This window comes from Lupinus angustifolius, chromosome LG05 (assembly GCF_001865875.1).
Source record: "Lupinus angustifolius cultivar Tanjil chromosome LG05, LupAngTanjil_v1.0, whole genome shotgun sequence".
In the NCBI taxonomy this organism is placed as follows: Eukaryota; Viridiplantae; Streptophyta; class Magnoliopsida; order Fabales; family Fabaceae; genus Lupinus; species Lupinus angustifolius.
The window spans coordinates 21,828,344-21,846,017 of record NC_032013.1 but is presented as its reverse complement, the minus strand read 5'-3'; the positions used below and the strand labels follow the sequence as shown (position 1 = coordinate 21,846,017).

At 32.8% G+C, this 17,674-nt stretch overlaps 3 protein-coding genes across 3 annotated transcripts; all 3 read right to left on the bottom strand.

Moving 5' to 3' along the window:
• Nucleotides 174-4,066, bottom strand: LOC109348108 (ubiquitin-conjugating enzyme E2 35-like). Its single transcript, XM_019588337.1, has 8 exons — nucleotides 3,925-4,066; nucleotides 3,654-3,681; nucleotides 2,733-2,819; nucleotides 2,062-2,120; nucleotides 1,371-1,412; nucleotides 1,223-1,296; nucleotides 571-668; nucleotides 174-469 (listed from the first exon to the last, which is right to left on the bottom strand). The coding sequence occupies exons 1-8, from the start codon at nucleotides 3,958-3,960 to the stop codon at nucleotides 432-434; spliced, it is 462 nt and encodes a 153-aa protein (XP_019443882.1). The 5' UTR covers nucleotides 3,961-4,066; the 3' UTR covers nucleotides 174-431.
• On the bottom strand, nucleotides 5,640-6,761 carry LOC109348107 (olee1-like protein). Its single transcript, XM_019588336.1, has 2 exons — nucleotides 6,459-6,761; nucleotides 5,640-6,034 (listed from the first exon to the last, which is right to left on the bottom strand). The coding sequence occupies exons 1-2, from the start codon at nucleotides 6,673-6,675 to the stop codon at nucleotides 5,703-5,705; spliced, it is 549 nt and encodes a 182-aa protein (XP_019443881.1). The 5' UTR covers nucleotides 6,676-6,761; the 3' UTR covers nucleotides 5,640-5,702.
• LOC109348106 (phosphoenolpyruvate carboxylase) lies at nucleotides 9,343-16,210 on the bottom strand. Its single transcript, XM_019588335.1, has 11 exons — nucleotides 16,122-16,210; nucleotides 15,428-15,627; nucleotides 14,107-14,498; nucleotides 13,920-14,004; nucleotides 12,927-13,149; nucleotides 12,517-12,620; nucleotides 12,324-12,417; nucleotides 11,974-12,128; nucleotides 10,618-11,616; nucleotides 9,971-10,357; nucleotides 9,343-9,766 (listed from the first exon to the last, which is right to left on the bottom strand). The coding sequence occupies exons 2-11, from the start codon at nucleotides 15,596-15,598 to the stop codon at nucleotides 9,470-9,472; spliced, it is 2,907 nt and encodes a 968-aa protein (XP_019443880.1). The 5' UTR covers nucleotides 15,599-15,627; nucleotides 16,122-16,210; the 3' UTR covers nucleotides 9,343-9,469.

Below are 17,674 nucleotides of genomic sequence, written 5' to 3'. Positions count from 1 at the left end.
ACTACTAAGATGACTCAAACATATTCATTTTTCATTTCTTCTCCTCCAAAACTCAACTTGCAAACATGCCTTTAATGTCACTACATCAAGCTTTTAAAACACAAGCCCATTTAACCTTGTACCACATACATATAATTGATAACAAAAATTATTTAGTTAAATATTTAACAAAATTACTTAACAGTTAAAGATGAAATATGTTATGAAGTTTGACACAAAAGATCACATGTAGCCGATTTCACCTAGTGGGATGACATATAATTGATACATGTTCTAGGATAAGGCTTTCAAAAGAAGAAAGCAATTAACAAGACTGGAAGTTAAGACAAATATGACCTCCAAAATAGTTCAGACATTAATTCCTCTAGATTTCCATTTTGAAATTGGCTTCAGAACATTGTTATTTGAGGGCATAAGTTTCCACCCAATAATCAGGCGCCACTAGCATATACTCGGGTCCATTCCTTTGCTGCAAGTTCCAATATCACCATTTTAAAAAGCAAATATGCACATAGTATGTTTCATGCTATCATTAACAATTAATTTTGAAAATAAAAAATAAAAAAATACCTGTTTCAACAGCCTCAGCCTCATTACTTTTCCAATGCTTAGCAATGTTCTCAGAAAGTGGATCATCTGGGTTTGGTGCACTTAAAAGGGCTTGAATACTAGAGTGCCAACAAAATTCACATTTTCAGTATATAATATTGTTTCTAGTAAGAGAAGGTTAATTCAATATTTGGTACTGACTTGCCACAACATTTTTCTCATGGTGAGGCAACCATGGCAGAGGGTGATCAAGACTAAGACCCAGCAGAGCAACATAAATAAATTGAACCAATCATGCCCGAACTCTGAACCCACAAACGATTCTCTTATTTTTCTTTTTTCCCTGACCGATAAATTGATACTTTAAGAAGAAAAAAACCTGTGGCCATCAACTAGTAACTTAAACCACTTACTTTCCAAGAAATTTTTCTGAACAAAATGAAATTTTCTACCATACAAGCAAAGTGATTAAGATAACAATATATATTACAAAAGACACTTTTTCCAGACTTGCAAATCTGCACGAATATCACTTTTTTAGGTTGCCATAGCCACATTATTGTCAAGACTATAAACCTGACTAATATTAGTTACATATCTTCAGGAAATGAATAGGCCTAAGTGCCTAACATTATGGACATCCACATGCATCAAAGATGAAAATTAAATATACCTCAAAAGTACAGTGCGTATCTGAAGGGCAGGACTCCACTTATCTTTCAGAATATCAAGACATATCCTGCCAAGCTGCATAAAACTTGAACTTGTAAGCTAAATGTTTACCTATAAAGGAGTGAAAATGTAAGGGAAGCGAAGTGCACCTTATCAATGTTTGGATGATATATTTTTGTCAGAAACCTAACCTGAAAGAAGCAATGCGTGATTGATTTAGGAATGGTTGGAGAAACATTAAAAAAAAGTATTACTTAAATCCATACGAATTAAAATTTAAACCTTAATTAGCAAGTAAAATAAGAGGACCAACACTATTACACATGATTTTGAGACGGATAGATATAATTAATTTATCCTTCAGAAGGAAAAATTGCCAAATAGTCCACCCTATCATGCATGGGTACTCTGAATGGTTGTCATACACAGTACGCATACATATCTGGTACCAGTATTTATCGGGCACACATGGACACTTACCCAGTACTCACTTGAAGAGTAGGTACCCAGTATCACTCATGTACAACTCATCACTTCATGAAAAACACCAAGTTTTTTTTGCCAAGTTCTTTATTTTTTATTAAATGAAACAAACAACTACTTCACTTCATTTGAATCATGTACCTTCTTTATATAATTTTGCTTACTTGAAATTTATGGAGTTTAGGGAAGTTCAATGAGCAAGGCTCCAACCTCATGGGGTCTAGGGACTAGGGAGGGTAGATATACACTCCACAAGGTGGGAGCCTTGTGAACTGGGCCACCAAAATAATAAACTTGCATAATAAAAGAATACAACAATGTAGATGGAAAATAATAAACACTGATTGAATTAAGTACCTTTGGAGCAGCCATTGGATATTCTTCTGGCAAAAATAGTTCTAACTTGAAAACCCCTCCTAGTAATACAAACAATGAACTTGCATATTAGTGAAAACATGAGAAGGCTCAACACATTTTAGGCAAAAGCAAAAGAATGAAAATCATTCTCATCAAGCTTAGCCCTAATTTAACAATCTTTCCGTCTTTATGTTTTGGCAGGGAACAAAACATTAGAACTTCAACATCTTTTAAAACAAACATAATAACACCAATGGACAGGCAGGAGACAAGTGATCATACCCTTTATACCCAAAGGTTCTAAAGCTTGGAACTAGAAAAGCACTGAAAAATAAATACCAGATGTAGGGTATGGTCAGGTTAGACCGTGAGAGAGACTAACAGCCTAAGAATAAAGAGATCAGTCTCTCACCAATTTTGTTAGAGGATACTCTAGGGAAATGACAAAAAGTCTTATACAATACAGCTAGGCCATATGTAGAAATTATCAAGTAACCAGATAGAAATTTTAAAGTAAAAAATGAATATAGTGTTCTTTCCTGAGCATTCCCAATATACATTTGATTGTAGACTGTAGTATACTAAAGCATATTCGTTTATATAAAATCTCCAAATACTACCTAAAAACACCAAAATCAAGACACAAAACATGCCACCAGGCTCATTATTACCTTCATAAGGTGACTGGCTTGGACCAAGGATCATCACATTGAAATAGCGCATATTGTCTTCTGAAGGCGAAGCGCTAATTCCAGGCGCTGCATCATGAAATTATAACTTAAAACACTGAAATAATCAACTAAGTGGAACAAAAACAACAAGGATATAACTGTAACATAAAAAACAAGGATACAGACAAGGTATCCTACAAGATGCAATGTTATTAAACCCGGACCGGTCATCAACCCAGTCAGGACATCGGGTCACTAATTCAACCAATGAGGCATTGATTGAACTGCACAACCAGTTACACACACACACACACACATTACTATGTAATAACTATAATAAGGTGATACACATTAATTCAAATTCATGGGAAAAACAAGTTGAAAACTAAAGAAAAAGGTAAAAAATATAATCATTTGAGGCAGCATATAGAGATAAGAGGCAGCTTGTTCCGGTGGTAGGCAGCACTTTAACATTCCAACTGTTCGGTGTTTGAGAGCAACCACAAGCGTTTTGGACAATTGCAAAACTTTTACAAAGGTGGTCATCCAAACCAGTCCGGATTCATTGCACAGGGGCCTATATTACTTTTACGGCCTGTTTGGTTAGGCTTAAAGAAAAGTAATTGTGGCAAAAACGTTTCTGTGAGAGGTTAACAAATTCGGCTTCTTCTAAAAACTGAATTTCGGGTTTTTACCATTCAAATGATTGTTTTTGTAAAATTCCAACCAAATAGGCATATGCATGTCAGAAGTGTTTTTTTATAAATAAAAAAACACCTTAAGCACGGACATCACCTAGTGAGATTAAGATTTAATTGTTGTTTTAAAAAAAAGCGGCTAAATAAAAAGCTTGGATGATCTTCTAAAGCACTAAACACTGAGGCAAATTTTCAAATTAGTTGAGGATAACAAGTTAGTTACCTGGTTCACTGAGTAAACGCTGCGTTTCCTGTTAAAATCAGAGAAATAGAGTGAGTGACCAAAACATTAAAATGGACCAATAATCAAAATGAAATTAGAACAAAAGAAAAAAACTAGAAAGTTCCGTGAAGATCAAAACAAAAAGGAAGGTAATTTAATCTCAAATTCAGCATCTACGATTTTCAAATATTTTTTTTGCAATCACTGAAATCAGAAAAGGATCGTAGAAATTGAAAAGGATATAACAACTATAAAATGAGTAGGAACCAACCTTGATGATTCTTCGAGGGAGATTAGTGTTGGCCATGATGAAGGTCGATTACAAAGCACGCAATAGGGTTTTGTTTTGAGTCACAGAAATGAAAAGAGAAGTTTCTGTGACTAACAAAAACGTGAGAGAATCACTGAATAGGATCCAACCAAATTGTTTATTTATTCAGAAAAACTACCCTCACTTTTGTATAAATTATAATATTACATAATAAAATCTGTAATATACTATTAATAGTTACACACGTAAATGACGTAATTGTATTTTTTCTTATTTTATTCTAAATAAGAATTTTTATTTTCACTTTACATTGTATTTCTATGACCTCTCTAAAATTAATGTTTAGTCTATATAACTTTGTTTACCATATATTATTAGTTATAATTTTTAAATTTATGAAGTTAAAAAATGAAGATTGACATATAAGACTATGCATGTGAAATGTTAGTATTTAATCAAGAGAATTAGCAATTGGACGATATAATTTTGAATTATTCTATTTTACTCTTGATTACAATTTATATTTGCATCTTTTATCATAATTATATTATCTTTCTAAAATTAAAATTGTTATTAAAAATAATTATATATATATATATATATATTATATTTTTAAAAACTTAGTCTATATCAATATAAGTTTTATTTATATCAAATTAATTTATAATAGTATATTTATTGAATTAAAAGTTGTTGGTTGATTTCTTGTCAAAATACTAATAATAATAGTTTAGTACCACTTTCCTTATTTGAAAATAAGTGTGACAACACTTTAATACATGGGAAATTAAATTAAGCTAGTTCCTCAAAAAATTTAAAAGTTGTCACATTAGTCCTGTATTGACTTAATTGATGGAAAGACTTAGTTTACAAGCCATTGTAACATTACATCATTTTTAGGGATTAGTTTAAAAGAACTTATTTCATGGAAAAGAAATCATAGTTAACCCTAATCTACTAATTACTAACCTTTAAATTTCCAAATAAGTTTTATTCCTCAAAGATATTTTGGTTTATCCTCTATTTTATCAAATTGAAGTAAGCATAAATATTTTAAATGAAATAGATAGTCACAAAAATATAAATAAAATTTCACAAATTTTGATAGGATTGAAATGTATTTAAGAATTCGATGCACAATATATGAAATGAATAAGAAAAGCATGTAACCATGATTTGACTATTAGTGTATAGTGAAACTCGGACTTTTTTGATACGAGTATGGGATAGATTGACTATTATATTTGGAATACTTGTTAAACTTGTTTAAGTGTTTTTCTCAATTAATTTTTATGATTATAGATAAGAGTACCACTTATTTTCCTAATTTATTGTTGATAAAAGAAATCATCTAGTTAATTAGTGATTTTATATTTGGGTTAATGATCAAGAAGTGTTGTATTTAATATTAAGATTAAGTGCTTAAAATTTTCAAGGTTAATTATGCAATTTTGGATTCCTTCACTATTGTTTAGTAATGAATCCTTTTGCAATTTTGGATTCCTTAACCATTGTTCTAGTAATGAATCCTTTTATATTATGTTTAATTAAGATGAATTCATTAGAGATGAATTTAGGACGTTGAAATATATGAGAAAAACTCATAAGAGAAAAATGTTAAAAGAATGAAGAATTCCTTCCAAATCTTATAATATAAAACCAAACTCACAAGTTGAGAATGGAATTAAATTGGATACAAGTCAATAATACCATAATAAGTTGGCATCACACATCACATTCACATTATTATTTAGCTTAATCTCATAACACTCTCTAGTTTAATTATCAAGGGTGTCCAATTCCAACTCTTTGTAAACCTTGGCACATTCACCATTAATTTTCTCAGTCTTGAAGCCAAGGGGATTCACAAAGCGAAGTGAAGATGAGACACCATCATGCTTGGTAAGGACAATTCTGTCTGAGTCACTTGTTTTCATTGGAACATTGCAATGTTTGTGTGAATTCAACTCTGTCCTTACACTACAAATCTCATCCTCATGATCACCTACCACATTAAGAGCATAGAAGCCATTTGCATCTGTTGTTCCCTCTTGTGAGAATGTTGTGCTATTACCATCTGCCTTTCTGCATTCCAATATCACCTTCACACCTGGGGCATTTGTCAATTAAAAAAAATTAAATCGAGTCAACAGAATAAAATAGCAGTTTTCCGAAGTTTCGATAAGAAATTTTAATCATATGGAGAACAGACAAACATCATATTTCCCTAGCAATCAGATAGTGCCACATTATTTGTTAAAATCTGACTGGCCAAGTCAAGGAATAAGACAATCTTGGAGACATGTGAATATTATTTGTTAAAATAAGTTGACAGAACAAAATAGCAGTTTTCCGAAATTTTGATAAGATATTTTAACCATATTGAAAACAGACAGAGATGACTGACCCAAGATAAGGAACAAGACAATCTTAGGAACAATGATTTCTGTTTATTGATTTTGACTTGAGAAGGAGAGAAAATAATTAAGTGTAACAAAATGATGTGACATAAATGGAAAATGTGATTGATTTACCTGACAGACACTTGCTAAGTCTAGACTCGAATTCAAATTGGCAAGGATCACAATAAACCTTGCCTTCAACCAAGAATTTGTCTAAGGCAGATCCATTGATTCTACCATAATCTGAACCACGAAGAACTGCAGTTTGATATCTGCCATTACGAGCCAATGCAGATGAGATGCATAAAGCAAACACAACAAGAACAACAAAGGCAAATGACTTCACCATTTTATTTATTTCTTAACTGGGTAAGTAAGTAATGGTATTTTTATTTATTCGAATGTGATGTGATGACACATTTGGTTCATGGATGCAAACATATTTATAGGGTAGGGGAAAGGCTTGGTCCTTTGATTTGTGGGGTGGTTAATGAATTTGCTTTGTTTAGGGGGAGAAAGACTAGTTCAGCTTTTGATTATTGTTCACTAATTTTGTTAACTTTGTATACATAACAAGGACAAGTGTTGGGTTAGGAACATTTTCTTCAAAAGTTGTTATGTTGTTTTAGAAAAGAAAAATCACATGCTATTATTATCATGGATAAATTCAGGAAAAACTGTATGGAAATTATGATAAATCATAACATTATGTTAGTCAAAATTTGATGGAAATTAGATTAGTTCTATAATTTATTATACTCATCCGCATGTTAATTTCATGCAACACTTGACACGTTATAATAATGTCTCTACTCTTTGCCACCATTTTGTTACATTTTATGTGATACAATTCGATTTTTGGGTGTTATATAATTCATTTTTAACATGTCTTAAATATTTATGAAAAGGTAAAATAGTAAAATTTGTAATTTTCACTATATCCACGTAGGTATCAACTTAATCTCTTGGTGGATGCTTTAGTACTAGGAATTAGTAGTGGATTTTGGTCAAAATTTTAAGGAGAGTCTTAAAAAGCAATACAAAATAATAATTATTTATGCATAACTTTATTAAAGTTTTAAAGAATATATTAAATTAGGTTTTGCTAACCATTATTCAAATGGTAATTTAAGCAACCTAAAAATATAGTATAACAAAAAAAACGTACCATCATTTAAGATAGTTGCGACATTCTTTTAAAAACTGTAAGTCATCAATAATTGACTATCTAAAATTTTTGGGATATTTGTCGGTAGAAATTATCATATGAATGGTGAATTTGGGAAATTGAATTAGAGTTGGCATGTTTTTACTAGGTTGGAGTTTTTTTCTTGTTTGTTTTGTTTTAATGGGAATGGTTTATATTGAATGAAACTAATTAAGTATTGTTTTTTAATGGGATAAGAAGGTAAATTTTAAAGGCTAGTAATATGAATAATGTTTTTGGGTTAAAAGACACTTTGAGAAGTATATTAGAAAATAAATTATCTCACTATATCATGATATGAGTTATCTCTTTCAACTATATATGTTATTTTTTTTTTTTTTGTAAATAACCCATCCCATCTTTATTTAACGGACAAATCTCCTCTCCATTGTGACTAGATTTTGTAAATAACCCATCTTGGTTATCGGTATAATTTGTTGTAAAAAAATTATATTATGTACATGTGATAAGTTTGGTTGAAAAAGCAAAAAAGAAAAAAAAAACTCAAAATGAAAATAAGCAAATTTGGTTGAGATTAAATTGTTTTTGGTTTCATTTATGTTCACAAATATGATAAAGTTAAAAAAGCAATTATGAAAAAGTTGAACTTTCTGTATTAATTTAAAAATTATTTGATTATTTTGAAATCTTATATTTTCCTACTTCATCCATATAGGAGCAACTATTTTATCTTCGGGACAATTATTCAGACTCCGGTTATGTTGCAAAAAATATTTATCAAAATCTCAATGGAAGTAATCTGCAACCATGACTAGAATTGGACCTTTTGGTTTTCATCTAACTTTGGAGTTGGATCTCCCATTCTCTGATCTTAGAGAGTGATTGTATGGACCTAACTTTCATCTTATCTATGAGTTTACATATCCGTGTCGAGGATATTGCTCATGTTGTATATACGAGGATATTGCTCATGTTGTATATAACAATCATTGTTTACTTAAGGAAGATTGGGACACATATTCGACAGAAGCAACACATATCTTAGATATCGATCTTTTTCTTTTATTTCGGATGTACCAAAAAATAATATCGGAGCAGCTATCAAAATCTTTATCATTTGCCGTGAGAGAGCAACAATCGAAAATGAGACACATTTGCGTTTGTTTGAACAAAAAAATTTAACTTAGGGAATGTTTTGAAGAACTTTTATGAAACTTATGAGAAAATCTTCCCAAAAGAATTAAACCCCTACTTACAACCTAGTCTTATTTGTCATGATTATAATAGAGCTGTAAACCACAATGACCATGTGATGATGCTATGATCATTGTAAAAAATGCTATGTATAGGAGAATTATGGATCATCTCCAATACTTGAGAGACAAAAGAAAAAACAAGAACTTTCCCTTTCAGTGATGAAGAGGATCCTTGTTCGTATAGGAGTATGTGCATGTTCGGAATCACGTTCAAATATCAAAGTTGAGATGAAAGCTACATTATGCTGGTTCCTCCAAAGGCATGTTTGACAAACATGCTTTATTATCTTTTTCAACAGTAATAACAAGCACAAGGATCTCTTAAATGCCCATAAATCTCATTCTTGTTATCTGGTACCAGTTTACCAAACAAACACTTGACAAAAAATGATGGCAAAAAAAAAAAGACTCCCCAAGAACCATGTAATTTAAAGAAGTACAAGAAGTAGTACATAGCAAAATTTCAGCACTGAAAACATAATGATTAATTGCATATTTGCTCATTTGTGTGGTAGCTAGCTCTTGTAGATTTCTTTAGAGCAGCATACCATGATTATACTACAAAGTAGGGAAAATCTAAAATATAATAATAATGACATAAAAAGTGGATATAAGAACACATAAAAATGGCACTAACTTTTGGTAAGTGCAACTAATTTATGATCTTTGGCAAGACAGAAAATACAAAAGGTAAATGCAGTGAGCTGAAATTTAAGTATTTAACCAGTGTTCTGCATGCCAGCAGCAATACCCTTCATTGTGAGAATGAGGGAGTCTTCCAAACCAGGGGCATATTCACTTGTTGGGTTCAGTAATACAAGTTCAGTAGCTGATGTACTTTTCTCCAATGAGTCTTTCGAGATATGAGGGCGCGGCGGCACGTTAAAGTTTGGATCACGGATGCGTTTCAATGTGTAAGCTTGGAAAACATTTAGGGTAGTAATGTAAGAATGACGCAGCCTAAGTCTTTGCTTCAAATAGGGGTCTCCTTCAAGAAGATCCTTGTGTGTAGCCACCTACCATTACAGAGTTAAAGTTTAAGATCCAAATTCGGTAAATAACATGTAAGAATAGTTGTGAGTAGAAAATTAAAGTTTTCTTAGAAAAGATTTGACAAAACACAATGAAAAAAAAGGTTTTTTTGCCTTATATAACAGAAATATAAACAAATTTAGAATGAGTTGGAAGCTAAAAATGTTGCATGGCAAAAGTAGCATCACCTGAAGGAGAAGATTCTTAGTTTCTTCATATTTTTTCCTCAACTGCTCCCCAAATGGCCATAGATCCTTTGAAACAAGGAGTCTATCATTCAGTGCAGCTATTCCTGGGTCTCCCTTGGCAAACACCATTTCCACTAAATCAATGGTGACCCTAAAGAAAGGCCATTGATTGTACATTTCTTGCAGCATGTGAAGATTCCTAACATCTTTCTCAATAACCTGTTTAAATGCTGCTCCAAAGCCTAGCCACACTGGAAGATGAAACCTTGTCTGTGTCCATGCAAAGATCCAAGGTATTGCGCGGAGTGTTTCAATGCCTCCAGTAGGCCTTCGCTTTGCGGGTCGACTTCCGATGTTCATCCGGCCATACTCTAACTCAGGTGTAGCCTATATGTTACAAGGTTGTCAGAGATTGATAAATTTATGTGTAACTACATTAACTATACTTTATGTCACTTACTTGAGGTTCAAGTAACCCCAAATGTAAATGTCATTTACCTAATGAAAAAATGAATGACTTCATGGATTGGAAACTTTTTGTGAACAACTATTCTCGACAACTTCCGGACAATATTTTCAATATGAAAGAAACAGTTGTTTCCAAATTTATTCATGAAGATAGCGTTACTCATTTATGGATATCTTACCAGGCGGAAATACTCAACAAAGCGTGCTTCCTTGAAAACAATAGAACGGTATTCCTCAGTGGCAATGACTGCCATCTGGTCCATCAACGCTCGCCATTCTGGTTTTGGAGAAATTGGAGGATTCATTCCATGTTCTAAAGTGGCAGCAGTATAACGTTGAAGTGTTCTAAAGCACAAGTGCTGCTCTCCAAATGATTGCTCAATAACTTCACCTTGGACCGTTACACGAAGTGAACCGTGGATTGTGTCTGGAGGTTGAGACAGGATAGCAAGGTGAGTTGGACCACCACCTCTTCCAACAGTTCCACCGCGACCATGGAACATGGTTAGCTTAACACCGAATTCCTTAGCTACTTTTATAAGTTCCTCTTGAGCCTTGTATAACTGCCATGCCGCAGAGAACCTTCCAGCGTCTTTTCCTGAATCGGAATACCCGATCATGACTTCTTGCTTCCCATTAATCCTATTTCTGTACCAATCTATTGAGAACAACCTCGCCAAAGCAGCAGGAGCAGCCTCAAGATCTGCAAGCTTCTCAAACAACGGGACAACTCTTAATGGATGCTTGATATGGCATTCGCGCTGCAGAAGTTCAACGGCTAGCACATCAGATGGTGCAGTTGCCATTGATATGATATATGCTCCAAAGTTGTCTGGTGGTAGTTCTGCTAGGACATGAAATGTGTCCAAAACATCTCTAATTTCTTCTGTTTTGGGAAGGTCAGGTCCAAAAAGTGGCCTTTTACCGCTCAATTCAGACAAAAGCCATTCTTGTCTTTTTTCTTCAGACCATTCCAGGTAGGAGCCTATTTCGAGATGTTTGGTAATGGCATCCATCACATCCGTGTGACGGTCTGACTCTTGCCTGATATCAAGCCTCACAAGTGACAGTCCAAATGTGGATATTTGCCTCAAGAAATCAAGAAGGCTTCCATCAGCAATTGGACGATCACCACAAGCACAAAGCGATCTATAACAAACTTCAAGAGGTTCCAGGAACTAGACAAATTGTAACTTTAGTTAGTGTGTATCATATAAGGATATGCAGGGACAAAAGAAATCCATTCAACAAAGAATTAATAAAGAAAATTATATGAACGACTTGGACAAATTACTACAGCACTTGATGGTTTTATGCAGACTATCAGGAAGGAGTTCCGAGTTGTAAATGAGTTGTTCAAATTACATTTTCGGAACCAATGTCATAGAACTAAATTTACAGTTAAGAGAGGCCTTGAGAGAATTTCACAAACTACATAAAACATAAGGATATAGATCATTTTGATACAGCCAAAGATGGAAGCTTGATAGTATTACTTGTAAAGGAGAAATAAAAAAATAATATGCAAATACTACCTCTTCAACATTGGTGAAAGTTGCTTCCTCTGGAATGTCAGAGTACCCATGAGCTAGCAAATGGCGAGAACGTTCACGAGTCTGATAGAGTCTGTCCCGTACTTCACCCAGTACTACACGATATGGTTCATTTGGCGGAACCTTTTTCCAAAACTCTGCATCATGAAGAATGTCAAGAGTATCATAAAAGTGAACCAATCAACATATTTTCGCTATTTACATAACTGACATAAAAGTAGACAACAGTTTTTTCATGAAGTAACCATGTATAGATATCATAGTTTAAAGGCTCTTCATAAAACAAAGTACAATACTTTTCCCCATAGTTTAAACAAAGATTCAGTTAGCACCTATATAGTGTTTTGCAACTTCATCTTTATTGGAAGACCTGTGAAGTTCTTCTGCACGATTGCGTAGCTCGTCGCTGCAACGCCACATAGACAGCTACAGAAACAATAAGGGAAGGAAAATCAGTAAAACAACAGTATAAATGATTGACATTGACCATTTTCGAAGACTTCAAAATGGAGAGAGATTAATTACTTCAAACATGAGATCTTCTATCTGGGAATAATACATATTAGCAGCCATCATTCTAGCCAACAAGCAAACATCCCTTGTCACTTCAGGAGTTACTCTTGGATTACCTGCGTAACATTGAACATTGATTAGAACATGAGATATGAACTACAGCTTCTACAACTGAAATTATCAGGCAAGTGAAACACTATTAAAAGGAACTAAAATTCTTCATGATTGAACTCTGAAACCCATTTTTATTGTTCTGTTGTTCTTTTTCACAAGCCGACCTCACCTACTGAGATTAAGGCTTGATTGTTGTTTCCGATAACTTCACAAAGGATTTTGTTTTAACATGTTAAAGATGATTTGCATATCCTTCCATTTCTCGTGTGTACTAAGATAATATTTTTGGTCACAGATAGGAATCATACCATCGCGATCACCACCCATCCAAGAAGAAAATTGAATAACGGGAGCGTTATGAGGAATGCACTCGTTAATCCCAATATTCTTCAAAGCAGTGTCAACACGGCGTAGAAATTTCGGGACACCCTTCCAAATTGTTTCATGGAAATAGCTCATCCCAGCTCTCATCTCATCTTGTGGTGTTGGAGGAGTCCTCTTGATTTCATCAGTACGGAAAGCAGCTTGAATCTACATAAACATAATTAACAAAAGCAAATTATCATAATATACATTGATTCACTTGAGCATCTCTCCTTTTCTTCTTCTACAGAATCAAGTTCATACAAAGGCATTGATTACAATAACACAATGAAGCCTTGGTCCTACTAGGTGGGATCGGCTCAACGTCCATCGACAAAGCATCGGTTGTGATAAAAAAAATAACATACAAAAGAGTTTTAGGGAAAATTTATCTTGCAAGCCAATGAGCAAATTTATCTTTTACTTCCTTGTAAAAGAGGTAGCAATTGAAAAATGTTTATCTAGGTAGCAATTGTAAAAGAGGTAGCAATTGACAACATCGGAACTCTAAGCATCTTAGAAGTATAATTATAGTTGTACTTATACTATTAAAGGAGACTAATACAAATAAATGGAATCACCAAAATCAGTTCTGGTTTACACTGCTGACTTTAAAATATACTAAAGTATGATAGAATATTCAAGAGGCTTGTAACTAGCAAGATGAAACCGAGTGAGCTGACTTGAGATTTTGGCATTACGACAAAAAAAAGTAGCTTTCGGATTTCTATGGCAGTCATACAATCATAGATAAATGCAGATATAAACAATTAGATTCTGTGCTGATTGAATAGATCAAATAGTTAATAAATTATTGGTTGAGTGAATTGTAACTATATCTGCAGTGTATCATTTCGGGCACAGATAGAAACAAAAGGAAGAACATTGACTACTTTTTCATCCAGAGAAACAAGAATACCATTGGTTTTGATACTCACCTCCCTCTGTAGAGCCTCATCGAGCTCTTGCTTATCATCAGGAGTTATATCTTTGGCATACAAATGAGATAAACAATCTCGTATCCTGTCGGAAAAATAAGAAACCTTAACCTTCTTAACTATATGGCAAGTAATAACAAAAAAAAGCAAAAATTTTAGGCTAAGAACACTATCTTTTGAAACAAACCTAGCATGCTTTTGAAGCAAAGATCTACGAATCGATTGAGTTGGATGAGCAGTAAGAACCAGATCAACAGTTTGGCTTTTCAGTGCATCAAAAACTTCCTGAGGAGACTTCTTCAAATCAAACACAAGTCTCTTGAGAGTTTCTTCAATGTCTGATTCTGTAGTTGCATTAGTCTCATCTGCAAAATTTCCTTTCTTCAACTTGTTTCGTCTGCGGTGAGAAATCTGGACCTCTTCAGCTAAGTTGGCCAAGTTAAGCATATGAGAAAACGATTTGGCCACAACAATAGAGTCTCCAGCATTCAAACTAGTTATGACATTTCCAATTTCTTCCAGTTTCTTAGGGTCATGCTTTCCTTCATACTCAGAAGAAAGCTCATATACTTCTTGAACCTGCACAATAACATTTTAATCATCACTCTGAAACAGTTTCCGGCTCATAATGTCAGAGAAATGCAAGAGTAAGCAAAACTCTTGTATGTTGAGGAGAAATATTCTTTCGAAAACTGATCCAAACAACTTCTCGCAACAAACCTAACAGTTTTATGCAAATAGTATGCGTACTTTACTCATTAACTATCAATCTCACGCAAAGTTGTTTGAGTCGGTTGTTCAAATCACACTTTCATAACCACGAGAAGTTTATATGAATCACATTGTTCAAATCATGAGAAGTTGTTCGGGTCGATTGTTCAAATCACATTATTCAATTCACTAGAAGTTGTTCAAATCGATTCTTCAAACCACATATCCCCTTATTGTTCCTTTTATTTGACCTTTTCACATATATACCTCCAATTGATTCCTAAGCCTCTCATCACCAAGACATAAGAGGTCATGCTATGTTTCCTTCTAGGCATGTGGAAAAACATTCAAAATATAAAAAATAAAAACATCACTCTTTACTGAACCAATGAATGTTTCCCCTCTAGTTCCATTATGCAAGGGGTATTTTTTTGGGTACAAGAACAACCCAAAAGTTATGTTTCCTTAACTTTCCTAACCAATAGACATGACTCAGTCCCCAAGTTCTCTCAATACAAACAAAGTGTCATGCTTTTCTAACCAAACCAATCATGTTAAACTTTCACAACAAAATTGGGACATTTGAAGTCAAATGTGAGTAGCCACATCCAACTGAGGGAACACAAACTAATAAAAAGTAGCCCACTGCATAAATTACATATCCATACACCGCAAGTAAATAAACTGTTTTTACGATTTCGACTAGAGTCACTGGGCACTAACCTTACCGTCATGGGCACACAAAGTAATGAAACAAAAAATTAAAAGGACTTCAAATTAGAGAGGGAAAAACTCACTGTGTCCTTCAGATCCTCCCCATGTAAATCCTGAAGAATATCAAGGAACCGATCCAGAAGTAGAGCATCATACTCAATCAATTTATCATCCTCACTCACTTTGGCTGGAGCCAATTGTCTAAGTTGTGCATCAATAGATGCCATCTTTTCCATGTTCCTATTGCTTGCCATTGTTATAGCTACCTTTCACTCCCCTTCAACTTTGAACATCAAAAACCAACCAAATGGTAGCACATAACAATGATCAAAAACCAAATAAAGAAACAAAAAACAACACAAAATGAAGAACAAAAACTATGAGCCTAAAATCAATGGGTTGATCAAAACAACCTCCATAAATCCTTATGATAGAGACATGTTGGATTTGACATGTGATAGAGACAATGGTATTTGCAATTTGCTGAACAAATACAAAGGTGGCTGTAGAAATATAACAGTAGTAAAAAGATGTAACAATATATACATAGAGAGTCTAAAATCTGTGCACCATCACTGTAAAGTTTTTTATACTACCTGCACATCATTTACTCATTTGTTTGTATTATTTTTGTTTAAAAATCGATGATAGTTAACATATGAATATGATAGATGATTTATTGAGTCAGTATATACATATTAAATTCATATAAATGTGATTTTTGCATGGCCCGTGATGAATGAGTTAATAGAATTCTGAGTGAATTGAAGATGGTACCTGTTTAAGAGGTAGTTAGTACGAGGAAGAATAAGAAGAAGTGAAGGGATGAAAAAAATGGAACAAAGATAGAGTGAAAGATTGATATCCTAGGTGATGCAGTGGGGTGTTATTATATAGGAAAAATGTTGAGAAATTTGTTACATGCACAAACAAAATAAGTTTATTTGTTTATTTATTTCTTGGATATGCTTTTCAGTTTTAAAAGATTCGATTTTCCCTAATAGTATTGTTGTAATTCCTAGTCTATACTCTATGCATTACTTTCTATTCTCAAACAATTAGGTCATATGAGGGGAATGTAAGATTTGGTTTTTTTATAAGATAAAAAAATATATGTATGAGTTTTATCCATTATCACTATATTATTTATCATTCATAATTAATATGTTGATTTTTCAAAAAAAAAATTTAAATAAATGATAGATGATATAGTAATTATGTATAAATCTTTAAATCTTTAACACTCTTTTTTTTTTTTTTTTGAAAAAAGTAATTCAAAAAATTAGAATCTAAACCACTAAAAGTTTATTTACCAGCATATTATTATATCCATCCAATATTGGACATTTATCAAATGATAATTTGGAAAAATATATCTTATGCGCCAAAAATGAGCAAAATGCACTAAAGAATATTTGAAAAAATCCAAGGGTTAGGGGATAGTTGAATCTTTAAGTATGTTTTATTTAATTTTCTATATATCTCTCGAAAGAGATCAGTTATTATTAGACTTCAGAAGCCAATCTTTTCCCTCTAAAATATTTGTCTACTCCAATTTTTTGCCCATTTTGTATAACTTTGATACAATACATACACAAATTGTATTGAATTTTTAATACTTTTTTAAAGTTAGATGATTACATGATTAAGGCCGGAAACCAGCCAAACCGAGTTGAACCAGAGTTTAGCTTGGTTCAGTTCGATAATGATTGACTCGGCTTAAAACTCGACTCAAGTTCGATACGAGCTATTTTTTCAGCTCGAGTTTGACTCGGTTAAAGTTCACGAACTGTTCGGTTTAGTTCAAATGGTTCATTTAGATAACTCAAATAATTAATTAAATTTTAAAAGATACTAATTTATATATATAAATATATTCTTGTTTATATATAATAACAATAAATATAAAAATAAACATAAAAATTAGTTTATATATATAAATAAATATAAATATATTGAACTAGCTCATGAACCTAAGAGTCGAACTATATCCAACTCAAGTTCAGTTCGTTTATTTAACGAGCTCAATTTCCAGCTCAAGTTCAGCTCATTTGGTTCACGAACCAAGTTTATTAAGCTAAATAACAAATTGAGTTTCGAATGAATACCAAATTTGTTTGGTTGATTGTCAGCTCCTTACAATATAGACTGATAGTGTATGATACAAGGGGAATGGTATATCAGATAATGGTTTCTATTTTAATTAGGAAAAGATAATCGTTTCTATTTTAAATATCTACTTTAAAATTTAAATATCATTATAGATGATAATTCAAAATTTGATCTACATGTCTAATAATCGTTTCTAGTTTAATGGTTATAGGCTATGA

Coding starts and splice junctions, on each gene's coding strand:
- LOC109348107 (XM_019588336.1), bottom strand. CDS start 6,675: ATGGTGAAGTCATTTGCCTTTGTTGTTCTTGTTGTGTTTGCTTTATGC. Junction 6,035..6,458: donor ACTTAGCAAGTGTCTGTCAG/GTAAATCAATCA, acceptor CAAATGCCCCAG/GTGTGAAGGTGATATTGGAA.
- LOC109348106 (XM_019588335.1), bottom strand. CDS start 15,598: ATGGCAAGCAATAGGAACATGGAAAAGATGGCATCTATTGATGCACAA. Junction 14,499..15,427: donor GGGAGGATCTGAAGGACACA/GTGAGTTTTTCC, acceptor GTTATTGTGCAG/GTTCAAGAAGTATATGAGCT. Junction 12,129..12,323: donor AGTTGCAAAACACTATATAG/GTGCTAACTGAA, acceptor TTCATGATGCAG/AGTTTTGGAAAAAGGTTCCG.
- LOC109348108 (XM_019588337.1), bottom strand. CDS start 3,960: ATGGCCAACACTAATCTCCCTCGAAGAATCATCAAG. Junction 2,820..3,653: donor GCGTTTACTCAGTGAACCAG/GTAACTAACTTG, acceptor TTCATGATGCAG/CGCCTGGAATTAGCGCTTCG. Junction 669..1,222: donor ATACGCACTGTACTTTTGAG/GTATATTTAATT, acceptor TTGGCACTCTAG/TATTCAAGCCCTTTTAAGTG.